This window comes from Colobus angolensis, unplaced genomic scaffold (assembly GCF_000951035.1).
Source record: "Colobus angolensis palliatus isolate OR3802 unplaced genomic scaffold, Cang.pa_1.0 Scaffold12, whole genome shotgun sequence".
Classification (NCBI taxonomy): Eukaryota; Metazoa; Chordata; class Mammalia; order Primates; family Cercopithecidae; genus Colobus; species Colobus angolensis.
In genome coordinates, this window is record NW_012113141.1 from 5,455,340 (window position 1) to 5,475,015 (window position 19,676).

Below are 19,676 nucleotides of genomic sequence, written 5' to 3' on the forward strand. Positions count from 1 at the left end.
AGTAAGCTGAGATTGCACCACCACACTCCAGCCTGGGCAACAAGAACGAAACTCTGTCTCAAAAAAAAAAAAAAAAAAATAGATGAAGTAAGGTTTAATGCAATTATAAAATGACTTTGGTATTTGTAACTCGAACGTTACAATTTAAGGAAAATAAACTTTTGCACTTATAATTCTAATAAACTGAACATTTACTTTAATAAAAGTCCTTCCAAATGATGTTAAAAGCTCTAATGCTAGAGTTTGCTGACATTACCAAGGAGCTAGAGAAAACTGTCACTGCACTGGTCAATATGGGAGCGCACATGCAGCTAGTTAAATTAATCAGAATTCAGTAAAAGTAAAAATTCAGTTCCTGTCACACTAGCAATATTCCAAATACTCAAAGTCACATGCGACCAGTACCTGACATATATAGCTCCTGTGCTAGACAGCACGGATATAGAACATCCTCACTATCACAGAAAGTTCTTTTGGACAGCACTGCTCTAAAGTCAACGATTGGTTTGTGTGTGTGTGTATGACAGGGTCTCGTTCTGTCACTCAGGATGGAGTGTGGTAGCATGAACACAGCTCACTGCAGCCTCAACCTCCTAGGCTCAAGCGATCCTCCCACCTCAGTCTCCCAAAGTGCTGGCCTTACAGGTATATGGCACTGTCCCCAGTCAAGGTGATCATTCTTACATAACATAAAATGAAAAAGAGTACTTACAATTTTTTCTGCAAAAACAATACAGTCTATTAACAATTATGGAAAATGGGACTGAGTGCAGTGACTCATGTTTATAATCCCAGCACTTCGGGAGGCCAAGGAAGATCGCTCTGCCCAGGAGTTCAAGGCCAGCCTGGGCAACATAACAAGACCCCATCTCTACAAAAAAATATTAAAAATTAGCTGGGCATGGTGGCAAGTGCCTGTAGTCCCAGCTACTTGGAAGGCTGAGGGAAAAGTATTGCTTGAGCCAGGAGTTCAAGGCTACAGTGAGCTATAATGGAGCCAATGCACTCTAGCCTGGGCGACATGCTACACTTTGGGAGGCCAAGGCAGGCAGATCGCTTGAGCGCAGGAGTTCGAGACCAGCCTGAGCAATGCAGCAAAATCTTGTCTCTACAAAAAATACAAAAAAATTAGCCAGGTGTGGTGGCGCGTGCCTGTAGTCCCAGCTATGCAAGGCTGAGATGGGAGGATTGATTGAGTCCAGGAGGTAGAGGCTGCAGTGAGCTGTGATCATGCCACTACACTCCAGCCTGGGCAACAGAGACTCTGTCCCCCCAAAAAATAAAATAAAGGACTAAAAGGCTGGGCATGGTGGCTCATGCCTGTAATTCCCGCACCTTGGGAGGCTGAAGCAGGCAGATCACTTGAGACCAAAAGTTCAAGATCAGCCTGGGCAACATGGTGAAACCCTGTCTCGATAAAAAATAAATAAAAATTTTTAAATGAATAAAGAAAAAGAAAATGGGTTAATGAATTATTGGAGGTTGCTGCACTCTTTGACTTTAAAAAGTTCCGTCAGCCGGACACGGTGTTCATACCTGTAATCCCAGCAATTCAGAAGGCCAAGGTGGGTGAATCACTTGAGGCCAGGAGTTCGAGACCAGCCTGGCCAACATGGCAAAACCCTGTCTCTACCAAAAAATACAAAAATTAACTGGATTTGGTGGCACACGCCTGTAGTGCCAGCTACTCGGGAGGCTGAGGCAGAAGAATCGCTTGAACCTGGGGAGCAGAGATTGCAGTGAGCTGAGATTGCACCTCAGCACTCCAGCCTGGGTAACAGAGTGAGACTGTCTCAAAAAAAAAAAAAAAAATTCCACCCTTCCAGAATGAGTTTACAGTTTTGTCCTAACAATGCCCCTCACTAAAAGCCATTGTACAACAAAAGCCTATGCCCTTGGTTCACACCAAGGCTTGGTACAGACACTTTCTAACTTGATTTATACTGCTAAACTATTTTTCCTTATCAGAACAGTTATTTGAGTCAAGTTACATTATTTTAATCATTACTCTTATAATTTCCTTTCTGGTCTACAAAATCAAGGGTAAACTGAGAACACAATGGAAAAGGCTGAACTTTATTTCACATTCACTGATCTCATTGATTTTTCTCTAATTCTAACTGGAAACAATTCACAAGTCCATTTCAAAGTACCAAAGCATAAAAAGAAATCTCCTAATATACAGTGAAATCTGGAAGTTTTAATCCATCAATGTATGGTAAAGTGTAAAATTAAGGCCCAGATACTCAATCAAGATAAGGTTATATAATTCTGTATTTCCTCATTTGGGAGATTGGTACTGATAAAACATAAAAAAGCCCACAGCTGGCCGGGCATGGTGGCTCATGCCTATAATCCCAACACTTTGGGGGGCCAAGAGGGGAGGATCACCTGAGGTCAGGAGTTCGAGACCAGCCAGGCCAACATGCAGACACCCTGTCTCTACTAAAAATACAAAATTAGCCGGTGTGGTGGCACATGCCTGTAATCCCAGCTACTAGGGAGGCTGAGGCAGGAGAATCACTTGAACCCGGGAAGCGGAAGTTGCAGTGACCTGAGATCTTGCCACTGCACTCCAGCCTGGGTAACAGGAGCAAAACTCCGAGTCAAAATAAAAAAAAAGAAAAAGCCCATAGCTATAGAACCCCACAGAAAACATAGTTACTAAACCCTGCAGTTGGTTACATTATTCCATAAACATGCAAAAGTGACTTCAAATGTAACTTATATGTACTGAGTCTCACCAATTTCCCCGTCCTCTCCAGGTTTAGGAATGCTAATAGTAGTTTTGGTCTCCATTTCTATTTTCTTCCTAGTGTCCCCTCTCCTTCCAACTATATGCCTGTAACATAAAGAAAAAGTAATTAAAAGAAGATTAAGTCAAAATGTACCAAAACAAAGAACTTCATCATGTTTAAATCCTTTGGGACTAGAGATACTCCCTTACAGAAAAGTGATTCAGTAAAAGCCCAATATTTGTGGAAGAAATTACAAGTCAACTAGCTTTAGAATATGCTGCATTACAGTCATTCGCAAAAATGAGTTTTTGGCCCTATAGCCAATTCAATGCATAGATAGAAAAACCATGCCCAACACCCGTTTGCTTCTCAAAATTAGATTTAAAATCTGGGTCTGCAATTCAGTGAAAGAAAAGCGGGCCAGCAGGTACAGTGGCTCACACCTGTAATCCCTGCTACTCAAAAGGCTGAGGTGGGAGAACTGCTTGAGATCAGGAGTTTGAGACCAGCCTGGGCAACACAGTAAGACCCTGTCTCTAAAAAAATATTTTAGGCTGGCCGCAGTGGCTCACGCCTGTAATCCCAGCACTCTGGGAGGCTGAGGCTTGCAGATCACCTGAGGTCAGGAGTTCGAGACCAGCCTGGCCAACATGGCAAAACCCCATCTCTACAAAAATACGAAAATTAACCCAGCGTGGCAACAGGGCGCCTGTAATCCCAGCTACTTGGGAGGCTGAGGCAGGAGAATCACTTGAACCCAGGAGGCAGAGGTTGTAGTAAGCTGAGATTGCACCACCACACTCCAGCCTAGGCAACAAGAACGAGACTCTGTCTCAAAAAACAAAATTTAAAAAAAAATTTTTTAAATAGAAAAATTAGAATATCTGAGGACTCATGGCAACAGTGAGCTACAGCCAACTCTCGACTACCCCATGAAGACGGCACATGAGCTCACAATCCCCATCACTCCCACTTCAATCACTTATTGACTCATTTACATTACTTGCCTGGACTTCCAAGTATAAATATTCTGACAATCCAAAGTTATCTTCTGGAACCCAGTCATTTGATGTGTTCAAGTGAATGAGACTACTGAATCCCAAGAGAGAAGTTTCAGAGTCTATAAAACACTAAGAGGCCATCACAGGGCTACAGAGTTAAGAGAAAGAACTCCTTGTCATCAACGTTATTTCAACCTCTATGACTTCAATTACAGTACCCAATACCACGGATGACTATGTCTAAAACTATTGGTTTGTTTGTGCATGGGATAACAAAGCCCAATTATTTCCCTTAGGATCTATTACAGTAAGCCAGTTTTCAAAAATAAGATGTCTAGAAGATTGGAAGTCTGTAATTTCCAAGTGGTTTTCCTTGTGTGGGGATGGAGATTGTAGGGCACCAAACTCTGTCGGGCCTTTGTCTTCCCACCTTACCAATTAGGAGTGCTTTCCATCAGGCTCCAGTTTATTACTATGTGGCTAGTGAACAAGCCTATCACAAAAAGCGTGGTTCAAAGTGCTATTAATAATCTAGGCTTCAGCACCTTAGAAAGCAAAGTGGTTGAGGTTTAAAAGGCTTTAGAATCAAACAAACCTTGGAACTCACATAACCACTGTAAGCCTACTTCTTCACTTATCAAAATGAAGTGAGAGGCTGACGCAGAAAGATCCCTTGAGCCCAGGAGTTCAAGGCTATGGTAAGCTATGATCACACCACGGCACTCTGGCCTGGGTGACAAAGTGAGATCCTGTATCTAAAAAAAAAAAATAGGCCAGGTGCAGTGGCTCACGCCTGTAATCCCACACTTTGGGAGGCTGAGGCGGATGAATCACTTGAGATCAGGAGTTCAAGACCAGCCTGGCCAACATGGCGAAACCCCGTCTCTACTAAAAATACAAAAATTAGCCAGCTGTGGTGGCGGGTACCTGTAATTCCAACTACTCAGGAGGCTGAGGCAGGAGAATTGCTTGAACTCAGGGGGCGGAGGTTGCAGTGAGTCAAGATCACACCACTGCACTCCAGCCTGGCAACAGAGTGAGACTCCGTCTCAAAAAAATAACTAAATAAAATTAAATTAAAGTTGGCTGGGCGTGGTGGCTCACATCTGTAATCCCAGCACTGTGGGAGGCCAAGGCGGGTGGATCACCTGAGGTCAGGAGTTCGAGACCAGCCTGGCCAACATGGTGAAACACTATCTCTACTAAAAATACAAAAATTACCCAGCTGTGGTGGCAGATACCTATAACTCCAACTACTCAGGAGGCTGAGGCAGGAGAATAACTTGGACTCAGGAGGCAGAGATTGCAGGGAGCCGAGATTGTGCCATTCCACTCCAGCCTGGGCAACAGAGCGAGACTCCGTCCCAAAAAAAAAAAAGAGGCCAGGCATGGTGGCTCACGCCTGTAATCCCAGTGCTTTGGGAGGCTGGGGCGGGTGGATCACCTGAGGTCAGGAGCTCGAAACCAGCCTAACCAACTTGGAGAAACCTCATCTCTACTAAAAATACAAAATTAGCCAGGCATGGTGGTGCATGCCTGTAATCCCAGCTACTAGGGAGGCTGAGGCAGGAGAATCGCTTGAACCCGGGAGGCAGAGGTTGCAGTGAGCCGAGATCGTGCCATTGCACTCCAGCCTGGGCAACAAAGCCAGACCCTTTTTCACAAATAACTAAATAAAATTAAATTAAAGTTGGCTGGGCGTGGTGGCTCACATCTGTAATCCCAGCACTGTGGGAGGCCAAGGCGGGTGGATCACCTGAAGTCAGGAGTTCAAGACTAGTCTGGCCAACATGGTGAAACACTATCTCTACTAAAAATACAAAAATTACCCGGGTGTGGTGGCAGATGCCTATAACTCCAGTTACTCAGGAGGCTGAGGCAGGAGAATAACTTGGACTCAGGAGGCAGAGATTGCAGGGAGCCGAGATTGTGCCATTCCACTCCAGCCTGGGCAACAGAGCGAGACTCCGTCCCAAAAAAAAAAAAGAGGCCAGGCATGGTGGCTCACGCCTGTAATCCCAGTGCTTTGGGAGGCTGGGGCGGGTGGATCACCTGAGGTCAGGAGCTCGAAACCAGCCTAACCAACTTGGAGAAACCTCATCTCTACTAAAAATACAAAATTAGCCAGGCATGGTGGTGCATGCCTGTAATCCCAGCTACTAGGGAGGCTGAGGCAGGAGAATCTCTTGAACCCGGGAGGCAGAGGTTGCAGTGAGCCGAGATCGTGCCATTGCACTCCAGCCTGGGCAACAAGAGCGAAACTCTGTCTCAAAAAAAAAAAAAATTAAATTAAATTAAATTAAAATGGAGTGAATAGTACCTACTTGTCACAAGGTTGTCATAAGGATTAAACGTGATCATATATGAAAGAGCTTCCCAGTAAGTGGCACAGAGCTCCATACAGTCCATGCTGTCGGGCAGATGCCCCGAATGTTAGCAGGTTAAGCATACCAGGAGAAGGACCCTGTATAGCAGACACACCTGACAGTAATAACTTAAGCCTACCTGAGAATCACCCTATGATCTAAGAAGAATATACATTCAGAGTTCCAAGCTACAGAATCTGGCTTGGATTCATTCCAACCCAGAGATCCATTCCTTTATGCATGAGGAACATCTGAATCCCTGACCCATTTATGGAACCCAAGCCATACAGGGGATCGAGGTCCTTTGTTTTGGATTAAATAAAGGTTGCCAGGTGATGGCTGCTAGGGGCAGGGTGCGAAGTGGAAATGTTATATGAACTGTATGCTTTTTCCAAGCAGTTGAAGTTCTGTCCAGCCCACCACCACGGCACCACCCTTTATGCAAGTCCCCTCAATAAACACTGTGTCTCACTTGCTGGCTCTGGGTCTCTTCCCCAGCCTAACATGGTGCCATCCCTGTTGAAGTCAACAGGTATGAGGCATGACACATGCTATCCTCATTAAACCCATACTGGTATCTTTCCAGTTAAAAGTATAGTTGGACTGAAAAGAGGTTTACATGGAAAATCTAAAATATTCACTATAGGGCAGGCACAGTGGTTCTTGCCTGTAATCCCAGCACTCTGGGATGCGAGGCAGGCAGATCACCTGAGGTCAGGAGTTTGAGACCAGCCTGACCAACATGGCAAAACCCCATCTCTAACAAAAACACAAAAAAATTAGCCAGGCATGGTGGCGCATGCCTGCAGTCCCAGCTACTTGGGAGGCTGAAGTAGGAGAATCGCTTGAACCGGGAAGGTAGAGGTTGCAGTGAGCCCAGATCACGCCACTGCACTCCAGCCTGGGTAACAGAGTGAGACTCCGTGTCAAAATAATAAAATAAAATAAATAAAATATTCACTACAATAACACAAATAAGCAGTGACAAGGTGACTCCTTGGTTGAAAACATAAGAGGAAACTCCTACCAGGTCAAGTGGTTCTCAGTCTTGGCTATACACTGGAATCACCTGGGGGGCTTCAAATAGTGATTTCTGGGTCCTGCTCCCACAGACTCTGATTTAATTGGTCTAGGGTGCACCCAAGCACTGGGATTTTTAGAAACTCCCCAGACGATTCTCCCGTGCACCTGAGGCTAAGAACCACAGCAGGAGACCTAACCCATGGACAGGTGTTGTCAATATTAGACTCTGATTATAAATTAGTTTGGCCAGGTAATTTCTTTCTTGATCCAAATAAGCCTACAGAAATTATTCCTAAGAAAGAAAATCTTCTTAGTATTTTTTATTTATTTATTTATTTTTGACAGAGGATATTGCTCTGTTGCCCAGGTGGAACTACATGGCACAATCATAGCTCACTGTAACCTTGAACCTCTGGGCTCAAGCAATACTCCTGGCTTCAGCCTCCCAAGTAGCTGGGACTACAAGCACTCACTACCATGCCTGGCTAATTTACCTATTTTTATTCATTCATCCGTTCATTCATTCATTCATTTATTTATTGTAGAAATAGGGTCTCACCATGTTGCCCGAGCTGGGTGGTCTCCAACTCATGGGCTCAAGTAATCCTCCCATCTTGGCCTCCCGAAGTGCTGGAATTACAGGTATGAGCCACCACACCCAGCCTTCTGAGTAAATATTATCTATTAATTAGGATTTATCAGAGCCAATACCTAATCTAACATGCAAGTCACCTGGTACATAATGAGTGCTTAGAATATAGAGAAATCAAAAGATTATCAAGTTAGAATCATGCAAGGAACTTTTACACACCTTAGCAGTAGCAGATACAAACCAAGACCTGCTACACTGATTTTTTTTTTTTCTTTAGGAAACTGAGCCACGACTTTCTAAAATCATGTTTCTTAGGAAAAAACATCACTAGAGCCTGATTTGGTCATATTACAGGAAAATTTTATATTTAATAGGTGTTTAGAATGCTATCAAGGTTGATGAAACCATCTGTGGTCGGGCACGGTGGCTCATGCCTGTAATCCCAACACTTTGGCAGGCCGAGGCGGGTGGATCACCTAATGGCAGGAGTTCGAGACCAGCATGGCCAACATGGTAAAACCCCACCTCTACTAAAAATACAAAACTTAGCCAGGTGTAGTAGTGCAGGCCTGTAGTTCCAGCTACTCAGGAGGCTGATGCAAGAGAATCGCTTGAACCAAAACGGAGGATGTTGCAGTGAGCCAACATCATGCCACTGTACACCAGCCTGGGCGACACAGTGAGACTCTGTCTCAAAATATGTGTGTGTGTGTGTGTGTGTGTATGTGTGTGCAGAGACCAATAAGCAGGCTATTTTAAGTAATCCACAGAAAAGGCAGAAGGGTAGCAGTGAAGATACAGATACCTGGTAGATTCAAAATATATTTAACACATTTGTAATACCAGCCCACTGGGAGGCCAAGGCAGGCAGACTGCTTGAGTTCCAGAGCTCAAGACCAGCCTGGGCAATATGGAGAAACCCTGTCTCTATCAAAAATGCAAAAAATTAGCCAGGTGTGGTGGCACACACCTATAGTCCCAGCTATTTTGGGGGGTTGAAGAAGGGAGGATCACTTGAGCCCAGGAAGTCAAGGCTACAGTGATCCAAGATCGCACCACTGCACTCCAGCCTGGGTAACAAAGCAAAAGCAAAGCCCTGCCTTTAAAAAAAAAAAGATATTTAAAAGGTAATATGGGATATGGTGGTTGGGCATGGCTCATTCCAACACTTTGGGAGACCAAGGTGGGAGGATCACTTGAGTCCAGGAGGTCAAGATCAGCCTGGGAAACATAGTAAAACCCCATCTCTACAAGTAATTCAAAACATTAGCCAGGCTTGGTGGTGTTGCCGGTCCCAGCTACTTGGGAGGCTGAGGGGGGAGGATCACTTTAGCCTGGGCAGTCAAGGCTGCAGTGAGCTGAGATTGTGCCACTGCACTCTAGCCTGGCAACAGTGAGACACCCTGTCTCAAAAATATAATAAAAATAGGCTGGGTGCGGAGGCTCACGCCTATAATGCCCACACTTTGGGAAGCCAAGGCAGGTGGATCACCTGAGGTCAGGAGTTCAAGACCAACCTAGCCAACATGGCGAAACCCCATCTCTACTAAAAATACAAAAATTAGCCAGGCATGGCAGGCACCTATTATCCCAGCTACTCAGGAGGCTGAGGCAGGAGGATGGCTTGAACTCTGGGGGCAGATGTTGCAGTGAGCCAAGATCGTCCCATTGCACTCCTGCCTGGGTGAAAGAGCGAAACTCCATCTCAAAATAAATAAAAGGTGATGTGGTTTGGATCTGTGTCCCTGCCAAATCTCATGCTGAAACGTAACTCTCGGTGTTGGAAGTGGGGCCTAGTGGCAGGTATTTGGAATATGGGGGTGGATCCCTCATGATGGCTTAGCGCTATCTCCTTGGCAATGAGTGAGCTCACACAAGATCTGGTTGTTTAAAAGTGTGTGGCACCTCACTTCCCATGGTTTTTGCTCCTGCTTTCACCATGTGACATGCCTGCTCCCACTTCAGCTTCTGCCAAGAGTAAAAGGTCCCTGAGGCCTCCCCAGATGCCGGTGCCATGCTTGTAGTGTCTGTAGAGTTATAAGCCAGTGAAACCTCTTTTCCCTTTTTTTTTTTTAAGACTAAGTTTCACTCTTGTTGCCCAGGCTGGAATGCAATGGCATGAATCTCTGCTCACTGCAACCTCTGCCTCCCAGGTTCAAGTGATTCTCCTGCCTCAGCCTCCCAAGTATCTGGAATTACAGGTCCTCACCACCACACCCGGCTAATTTTTGTATATTTAGTAGAGATGGGGTTTCACCGTGTTGACCAGGCTGGTCTTCAACTTCCAACCTCAGGTGATCCATCTGCCTCGGCCTCCCAAAGTGCCAGGATTACAGGCATGAGCCACCGCACCTGGCCGAAACCTCTTTTCTTTATAAATTACCCAGGCTCAGGTATTTCTTCATAGCAACACAAGAATGGCATAACACAAGAGGCAAAATCAGCTTAGTGATGCATGTGGAACAATGAAATTAACCTGTAATCAGTCCTCTGACATTTTAGGACATTTTATCATTTTATCATTAGTAATCAAGCATCGCAATAAGTAGGGAAGACCAAAGAGTTCACTTCCCACGGAGTTTCCTGAAAGTCTCTCCCCATGAAGCTATTGGGGATATGACTCACTTATAGAGCAAGCTGGGGGCCCTCACAGTAGACCGGAATCCTTGTGGGGTCTGCTCCACCTCGTAGGCATCACAGGGCTCATCAGCACACTCCATGGAACCTGCACAGAAACCATGACATCTCACTCAGAAACAATGTTGCTCTGTGGACAACAGCTTTTGCCTCAGCTGTCAACCACTGCTGGGGTTTAAAAAAAATCAGTATACACAGGCATAAAGAACAGCCAGACACTACATTTCATGACACTGCTCTGATACTCCTTCTGACCTGATCTTATAAGAAATAAACCATAAAAAAACACATAATGACTATTTTAAATCTTTCAGTCTTGGAATCCTGGGAAGGTAGCATATGTATACAGTACTTCTCCTTCATCTGTGGTTTCGCTTTCCAAGGTTTCAGTTACCTGCAGTTAACTGCTGTCCGAAACTATTTATTACAATAAGATACTGGGCATGGGACAGAGAGACCACATTCACATCACCTTTATTACAATGTATTGTTACAACTGTTCTATTTTGTTAGTGATTGTTATTAATCTCTCACTGTGCCTGATTAACAAACTAAACTTTATCAAAGGTTTCTATATACAGTTGGCCCTCCATATACAGGGATTCTCCATCAGTGGATTCAACCAACCACAGACTGAAAATATTTGAAAAAAACTCCAGCCTGGGCAACAAAGTAAAACCCTTCATCTCTACAAAGATTAGCTGGGCATGGTGGTACATGCTCGTAGTCCCCACTACTCAGGAAGATGACGTGGGAGAATCATTTGAGCCCAGGAGGTGAGGCTGCAGTGAACCAAGGTCGTGCCACTGCACTCTAGAATGGGCTTCGCTCTTTAAAAAAAAAAAAATTACTTGGAAAAAATAAAATAACAACACAGCAATAAAAATAAAACAAATTAAAAAACAATACAGGCCAGGCATGGTGGCTCATGCCTGTAATCCCAGCACTTTGGGAGGCCGAGGCAGGCGGATCACCCGAAGTCAGGAGTTTGAGACCAGGCTGGCCAACATGGTGAAACACCATCTCAACTGAAAATACAAAAATTAGCCACGTGTGGTGGCGGGCGCCTGTAGTCCCAGCTACTGGGGAGGCTAAGGCAGAATTGCTTGAACTCGGGAGGTGGAAGGTTACAGAGAGCCCAGATCATGCCACTGCACTCCAGCCTGGCTGACAAGAGCAAAACTCTGTCTCGAAAAAAAATAATAATAATAATAAATAAAAAAACGATACAGTACAACAACTATTTGCAGAGCATTTGCACTGTATTGGGTATCATATGTATTACAAGAGAAGATTTAAAGTAGGATGTGTGTAGGTTACATGCAAACACCACAATGTTCTACAAAAGGGACACGGGCATCTGAGGATTTTGGTAACATTACTGGGCAATGGACTAAATACATATGTTCATTTATTTCAAAAATTTATATATAACTACTTTAGGGGCCGGGCGCGGTGGCTCAAGCCTGTAATCCCAGCACTTTGGGAGGCCGAGATGGGCGGATCATGAGGTCAGGAGTTCGAGACCACCCTGGCTAACACAGTGAAACCCCGTCTCTACTAAAAAAAAAATACAAAAAGTTAGCCGGGCGAGGTGGCTGGCGCCTGTAGTCCCAGCTACTCAGGAGGCTGAGGCAGGAGAATAGCGTAAACCCGGGAGGCGGAGCTTGCAGTGAGCTGAGATCCGGCCACTGCACTCCAGCCCGGGCGACAGAGCGAGACTCCGTCTCAAAAAAAAAAAAAAAGAAAGAAAAAATTACTTCAGGGCCAGGTGCGGTGGCTCACGTCCGTAACCCCAGCACTTTGAGAGGCCGAGGCAGGTGGATCACTTAAGGTCAGGAGTTCAAGACCAGCCTGGCCAACACGGTGAAACCCTGTCTCTACCAAAAATACAAAAATTAGCTGGGCATCGTGACACATGCCTGTAGTCCCAGCTACACGGGAGGCTGAGGCACCAGAATCGCTTGAACCTGGGAGGCAGAGGTTGCAGTGAGTGGAGGTTATTACATTACTGCATTCCAGCCTAGGTGACAGAGCGAGACTCCATCTCTAATAATAATAATAATTACAACTCCACAGACAAAGGAACTTAATTTTGTCATAGAATATTAATGGTTAATATTAATAACTAAAATTTCTTCTTATATTTAAACCTCTGTACAAAGAAGAAACATAACTTACAAATTGCAACCAAAAACACTTCAGCTAAACTCAAACTCATCAGTACCCTTAGACATGAACAAAAACGGAGCTATATGAGGCCAAACATCTCAAACTTCAGTGCTCACACAGAAACACATTGAAACAAACAAAAAATTGATCCTACAATACACAGGACATTTTACTTCTTATCTGACCAAAGAGCAACTAGGATTACCTTGATAGAAGTCCTCTTCATCTTCTTCACGTTGATAGGTCTGTTCTTGGACTGGATTCTTCCTGTAATTCCGGCCATCAATTCTTATAAGCTGTGGACGCAGAACTTCCATGACACTTTCTTCAAATAATATTCTGATGACGTCCTGAAAAATAGAATTACCATCTTACCCTTCTTAGTGAGAATTAAACGTCCTGTCTCTAGTATCTGAACCACTACGTAGGTCTGAATTGGGCATCAGTTCACAGTATCTCCCACACAAAAGCAGCACTGTTTCCCATTGGATTTCCCATCTGTAAACCAGTTTAGGTTAACTGCTGCATTTTCTACCACATTGGCTCACTCGAGAGAGCAAAGTAATTTGTAAACTATTTATCACCCACCCCCCCCCAAAAAAAGGGATTAAAAGGCATGTACTCTTTTTTTAAAAAAAAAAAAAAGAAAGGAAGGGAGGGAGAGAGGGAGGGAGGGGAGCAGTGGCTCACATCTATAATCCTAGCACTTTGGGAGGCCAAGGTGAGAGGACTGGTTGAGTCTGGAGTTCAAGACCAGCCTTGTGAACACAGTGAGGCCTCGCCTCTAAGAAAAGAAAAAGAGGACCAGGTCCGGTGGCTCACACCTGTAATTCCAGCACTTTGGTAGGCCGAGGTGGGCGGATCACCAGGTCAGGAGTTTGAGACCAGCCTGATCAACAGGGTGAAACCCTGTTTCTACTACAAATACAAAAATTAGCTGGGCATGGTGGCACGCGCCTATAATCCCAGGTACTCGGGAGGGTGAGGCAGGAGAATCTCCTGAACCCGGGAGGTGGAGGTTGCAGTGAGCCGAGATCGCGCCGCTGCACTCCAGCCTGGGCAACAGAGCGCAACTCCGTCTTAAAAAAAAAGAAAGAAAAAGAGAAAAGGGCCGGGCATGGTGGTTTACACCTGTACTCCCAGCACTTTGGGAGGCTGAAGAAGGAGGACTGCTTGAGCCCAAGAGTTTGAAACCAGCCTGGGCAACATGGCGACATCCTGTTTCTCAAAAAAAAGAGATTAAAAATAAAAGGCAGCCTTTGAAAGAGAGAATACAGGTCTCTTTATTACTTTAACCTAATGAGTAAAATGCGAACTTCAGTGGTTATCTAACCATTTGCACAGTATCTTTTTTTTTTTTTTTTTTGAGACAGTGTCTCTCTCTTGTCACCCAGGCTGGAATGCAATGAGACTATCTCTGCTCACTGTAACCTATGCCTCCCAGGTTCAAGTGATTCTCCTGCCTCAGCCTTCCAAGTTGCTGGAACTGCAGGCATCCACCACCACCCCGGGCTAATTTTTTGTTATTTTTAGTAGAGACTGGGTTTCATCATTTTGGCCAGGCTGGTCTGGAACTCCTGGCCTCAGGTGATCCACCAGCCTCAGCCTCCCAAAGTGCTGGGATTACAGGAGTAAGCCACTGCACCCAGCAAACTCTATCTAGCAAGATAAAGACAATGAGGGACATTTAATACACTTAACCATCCAGAAAAAAAAAGCCCCTAAGTACTTTCAGAGGTGCTAGAAATTCATACCAAACAATCGGTTCCAGTTGCTTGTCAAAGCAGTAAATTAAAAACAACTTAACCAATATGGTTCTCAGACCAATATACTGCTGAGGGGAGAAATCCAGTTTCTACAGGCCACTGCCCAACAAAATGCACATCACTCACTGAGAAGCCAAGCTTCTGGTCACACCACTTAATGGATCCATAATTTAGGAAATAAATGTTCCTTATAGGCTAGCTGAGGTTAAATTCAACCAATATTCCTACCACGTACAGCTTAGTCTTGAAGCCCAAAATACTGAAGGGTTCCAAAGAAAACAAGTTGATCCTTACTAAATACACTAACGCTCAAGCCAACATGGACGCGGTGGCTCACGTCTGTAATCCCAGCACTTCGGGAGGCCGAGGTGGGCGGATCATCTGAGGTCAGGAGTTCAAGACCAGCCTGGCGAAGACAGTGAAACCCCATCTCTACTGAAAATACAAAAAGTAGCCGGGCGTGGTGGCGGGCGCCTGTAATCCCAGCTACTCGGAAGGCTGATGTAGCACGAGAATCGCTTAAGCCTGAGAGGCGGAGGTTGCAGTGAGCTGAGATCGCGCCACCACACTCCAGCCTGGGTGACAGAGCGAGACTTCGTCTCAAAAAAATAAATAAAATAAAATAATAATTGATGATTTGTGTGCTTACAGAACCAAGAAGAGGTTTTGTGAGAAATAACAACATAGAAGGTAAACCGACATGGATAGAGGAAAAGAGTACATCATTAGCAATAGTCGATGACATCACAACCCAGTGGCCTATTCCCTAGGGCCTCTAAAGTTCTCAATGAAAAAACACTTTCAAGGCGAAAGCTAAAAAAAAAAAAAAAAAAGTTCCCCACAAAAGCAGACTAAGGTGAAAGTCGGGCCCTCAGAACAAGAGCTCCGGAAAAACAGGTAGTCGTCGCAGAGACAGCAAATGCAGCATCTACCTGTCCTACATGGCCCTGCGCTACGAGACTGCTCGGAAGGAAAGGCGGGAATAACCAACTTAACCCTGCTTCGAGGTGGTTTGGAGAGGAAGAGGAAAGCCGTGTCTTTCTGCAATATCGTGAGGGAAGCCGAGGACCCGAATCATCAAAGAGAAGGAGGAGAAGAGGACTAGGCGGCTGCAGGTAAACCAAGGGAGGGCGAGGAGGCAAAGAACCCGGAAGTCCTCTCCGCCAGCGCGTTCTTTGCTCCCCTCCTCGCGTCTCCGCCCCGGCCTCGCCCACCACGGCACGGGCGCGTGCACGCTGCCTTCGCCGCGGGCCCCTCCGTGGGGGCGCGAGCACGCCGCCGTCCTCGTCGTGGTGAGCGTGACCGCTCCGGCTGGTCCCGGGGGCGGGGCCGTAGGGGAAAGTGCTAAAGCAGCTGAGGTAAGAGGCCGAGGGCTCAAGGGCCCTCGGGAGCTTGGTGAAAAGGGAGTTAACCCCTAGGATCCTACCTGCAGGGACTAGAAAAATGGAGAAGGTAGGAGGAGAAACAGGAGACTGCTGAAGCAGACGTGCGACAGGAAATTTTCCCAAGCCGGGTTTGACTGAGTGCGCATGCGGGCCAAGAGTGGCGCCTGCGCAGTGGGACAACGCCGATGGCGTCGTTTCCTGGGGACCCAGCTGGGTGGGAAACGTGGCTAGGAGTTAGCTTGGGAGCCGTTGGTGTTCTGGCCGCTCCCCTCTCTGGCCACTTTCTCTCCGCGCCCACCCCACCCCCAGTTACAGCTGCGGCGTCTATTTGGTTTGGGTTGTAATCCTGCTGTTTTGAAGTGGAACGATTTTTTGATGATGGAATTTAATGATTGCTTGTAATGATTTGCCTTTGTACTAGGGTAGGAACTTTTAAGGAATTACTCTTTTTAAGAAAATAGGCATATATCTGTTAGAAAGGAAAGGAATTTATATTCATAAAACTATGAAGGCCGGGCGCGGTGGATCACGCCTGTAATCCCAGAACTTTGGGAGGCCGAGGCGGGCGGATCACGAGGTCAGGAGATCGAGGCCATCCTGGCTAACACGGGGTTTCACCGTGTTAAATACAAAACCAAATTAGCCGGGCGTGGTGGCAGGCGCGTGTAGTCCCAGCTACTCGGGAGGCTGAGGCAGGAGAATGGCGTGAACCCGGGAGGCGGAGCTTGCACGTCTCAAAAAAAAAAAAAAAAAAAACACTATGAATGCGAGGTCATCCCTGCCGTACATGAAGTAAATGTTTAAGCATCTTAGCTCGGACACAGCAATCTGTCCACAAAGCATCGTTACTCTCCTGTGAGGACCTCCACTGTCAGCCCCAACTTCCCTGACAGGGCCAAATCCCAGGATACTTCATCAGTATTTGTTCAACAAAACATTACTGAGCACCTCCAGTGGGCCTCGCAGACTAGTTGAAAATAGAGTTGTGCGAATAGATCTGCACAATGAGAAAAAAATCCGTAATGAACCAATACTGATGACACCACGCTTGTCTATCTCCTGCATGACCTTTGCTGAGCGCTGCGTTCTGTCATTTGTTCTTCATTCATTCATCCGAAATGCTCAGGAAGCACTGTGGAAACACTGTGACCCTGGTGCTGTGCTCGGCATTGAGGGTAGAAAGACTTCGAAGGTGGCAGGATGTTTCTTAAGATCATGAACCTTAAAATGAAAGTGTAGGCCGGGTGCAGTGGCTCACACCTGTAATCCCAGCACTTTGGGAGGCCGAGGCGGGCCGGATCACGAGGTCGGGAGATCAAGATTATCCTGGCTAACACGGTGAAACCCCGTTTCTACTAAAAAAAATACAAAAAATTAGCCGAGAGTGGTGGCGGGCGCCTGTAGTTCCCAGCAACTCGGGAGGCTGAGAGGGGAGAATGGAGTGAACCCGGGAGGCGGAGCTTGCAGCGAGCCGAGATCTCGCCACTGCACTCCAGCCTGGAGTGCTTAGTAGAAGAACTTAATAGACCGAGACTCCGTCTCAAAAAAAAAAAAAAAAATTGTAAAGTGCTTAATGGAAGGTATTGGCCCTCCTCCTGAGCAGATTCTTTCGCCTCTGGGAGCTTGCTGACTCTGTTAGATGGAGAGAATTAAGACTTTTTCCATGAGGTTTTTTCATAGTAAGTATGAAAAACTGGGATCTGCATAGGAAAAAACACTCAGGAGTAACTCTCTGTAAATGATTTTGAATAGCCAAGATTTATGAAGTGTTTACTAAGCCTGTAACCGTTCCAACTGTTTTACGTGTATTAATTAATCTTTGTCACACCTGTGTGAGGTAGGTAATGTTATTACAGGTTGAGCATCCTTAATCTAGAAATCCAAAATCCTCCAAAATTTAAAACTTTTGAGCACTGATGGGATGGTCAAAGAAAGTGCTATTTGGAGCATTTTGAATTTTAGATTTTCGGATTTGGGAGGCTTAATCATTAAGTATAATGCAAATATCCCAAAACCTGGAAAAAAATCCGAAATCCAAAATACCTCCAGTCCCAAGCATTTCGGATGAAGGGTACTCAACCTGTTTCCCATTTTGCAGATAAGACAACCAAGGAACAAAAAGATCCCGGAGGGGGAGGCGGATGCGGAGGTTGCGGTGAGCCAAGATCGTGCCATTGCACTCCAGCCTGGGCAACAAGAGCGAAACTCCATCTCAAAAAAAAAAAAAAAAAAAAAAAGCCAGAGGTTGCAATTTTTTACGTTTTGCCATCAGACCTTGGCAATGACCTTGAGCAGTAGGATATAAATAACTCCCACATGCTTAGCGTTCCAATAATGGAACACGAGGCATAAATGGGTGAAATGATTTGTCCACAGTCCTGCAGCAAGTAAGTAGCAAAACCAGAACTCAGAGAGGCTTCATAATCTTACCCACTATGCTGCTTTACCTTGCACATGACAAATGACATGCCAACAAGCCATTGCTTCAGAATGTCACAGCAGATAAGCTAAAATTGTCTCTACACCTCAGTTTTATTTTTTCATGTATAAAATGAGGAAGTTGGGTTAGATGACTTTTAAGGAATCTGTAGTTTCTGTGAAATATTTAATTCACTCAGCAAACATTTACTGAAATGAACAGCTACTTCCTTACCATAGGCCAGGTGTTATGTTTGGTTCTGGTGATCAGTTAATGCCTGCCCTGAGAGCAGTTACAACCTAGGGTTTATTAGTTTTGCTTTACTCTCATTTACCACTTGCTGGTAGCGTTCAAAATTTAACTGAAATCTTTAGAGCTAGAAGTTATTTAGGTTTATCCTTCCACCTCAGCAGAAAACTGCTTATTTAAAGTTAGCTTTGTGCTAATTCTGTGCTCCAGTTTTTAACCCTGGCTGTTTTGTGTATGGAACGATAGTAGTTCTGAGAGTTTGAAAGAAAACAGGATGAAAGGGAATTCCTTTGATTATATTCACCTTAGAAGTCACATTGTGGCTACCTTTTGAAGCTGTCCTCACTCTGGCAGTTGCTTGGGTGCTCTACTGAGCACCTGACTTCAAAATATAAAGTATAAAGCATTTGCAACTGAATAGAGCGTTTATCAGGGTGTAGGAAAAATAGAGTTTTAAATCTTAGGTAAGATATATACAGTTCACCATGGGTTCTACTCTGAACTGATGGGAAATAAAGACTGAGCTACTCTCCAAAAGGTGGCTAAGTTGTCTGTATACTTTATTTGAATCCCACCAGGTATTCACTTAGAGATTTGGACCTGATCCCTTACTGCTTAAGTTCAAAAACAATTCAAAAACTTGTCAGGTTATATTTTGACCCAGTGTATTCCGGAAGATTGGATATTAATCTAACTCCAAAAGTTGTTGCCTCTGTGGATATGAGTACAATTTGGAAAGTTATCAGAGCTCAGAGAAAAAAGGAAGAGTGATCTAATAACAAGATTGAAAATGTCAGCTGAGCAGAGTGGCTCAGGCCTATAATCCCAGCACTTTGAGAGACTGAGGTGGGAGAATCACTTGAGCTCAGGAATTGGAGACCAACCTGAGCAACATAGTGAGACTTCATCTCCACAAAAAATAAACAAAATTAGTGGGGTTTGGTGGCACGCGCCTGTAGTCCCAGCTACTCGCGAGACTGAGGTGAGAGAATAACTTGTACCCAGGAGGTCAAGGCTGGAGTTAGCCAAGATCGTGCCACTGCATTCCAGCCTGGGAAGCATAGTGAGACTCTGTCCCCAAAAGAATAAAAGAAAATAAAATGTCATTAATCAATTTGCATTTTTGCTGACAGTCTTGTTATAATAGCTGTTCTACCGTTGTTCCCGGTTCCCACTTCACTATTAATCAGTGTTACTTATAGACATGTAATGAAATCAGAAACCAAGCTCTGCTTCTCTAACAACCTTAAATCTTCATCACAAAATTAAGCAAACAGAACAGCCAGTGTTTCAAGACATACTGTATCATTTTCCTTACTAGGAAACTG

At 45.0% G+C, this 19,676-nt stretch overlaps 2 protein-coding genes across 5 annotated transcripts in view; one reads left to right on the forward strand and one right to left on the reverse strand.

The window, feature by feature from the left end:
* The window catches only part of ASCC1 (activating signal cointegrator 1 complex subunit 1), a 120,937-nt gene extending 105,176 nt beyond the window's left edge, over nt 1-15,761 (reverse strand). Inside the window, exons 1-4 of the mRNA XM_011927760.1 lie at nt 15,292-15,761; nt 12,735-12,879; nt 10,346-10,445; nt 2,745-2,842 (exon numbers count right to left, since the gene is read on the reverse strand). Coding sequence (XP_011783150.1) covers nt 2,745-2,842; nt 10,346-10,445; nt 12,735-12,846 — 310 coding nt within the window. The 5' untranslated portion in view covers nt 12,847-12,879; nt 15,292-15,761. The remainder of the gene's footprint in view (nt 1-2,744; nt 2,843-10,345; nt 10,446-12,734; nt 12,880-15,291) is intronic.
* The window catches only part of ANAPC16 (anaphase promoting complex subunit 16), a 23,654-nt gene continuing 19,493 nt past the window's right edge, over nt 15,516-19,676 (forward strand). The window contains exon 1 of one of the 4 annotated variants that reach the window (XM_011927724.1): nt 15,516-15,653. The gene's annotated coding sequence lies outside the window, so the exon portion shown is untranslated. Of the gene's footprint in view, nt 15,748-19,676 lie in introns of all 4 variants that reach the window. The other 3 variants (XM_011927734.1, XM_011927752.1, XM_011927743.1) reach the window with 3 other exon arrangements.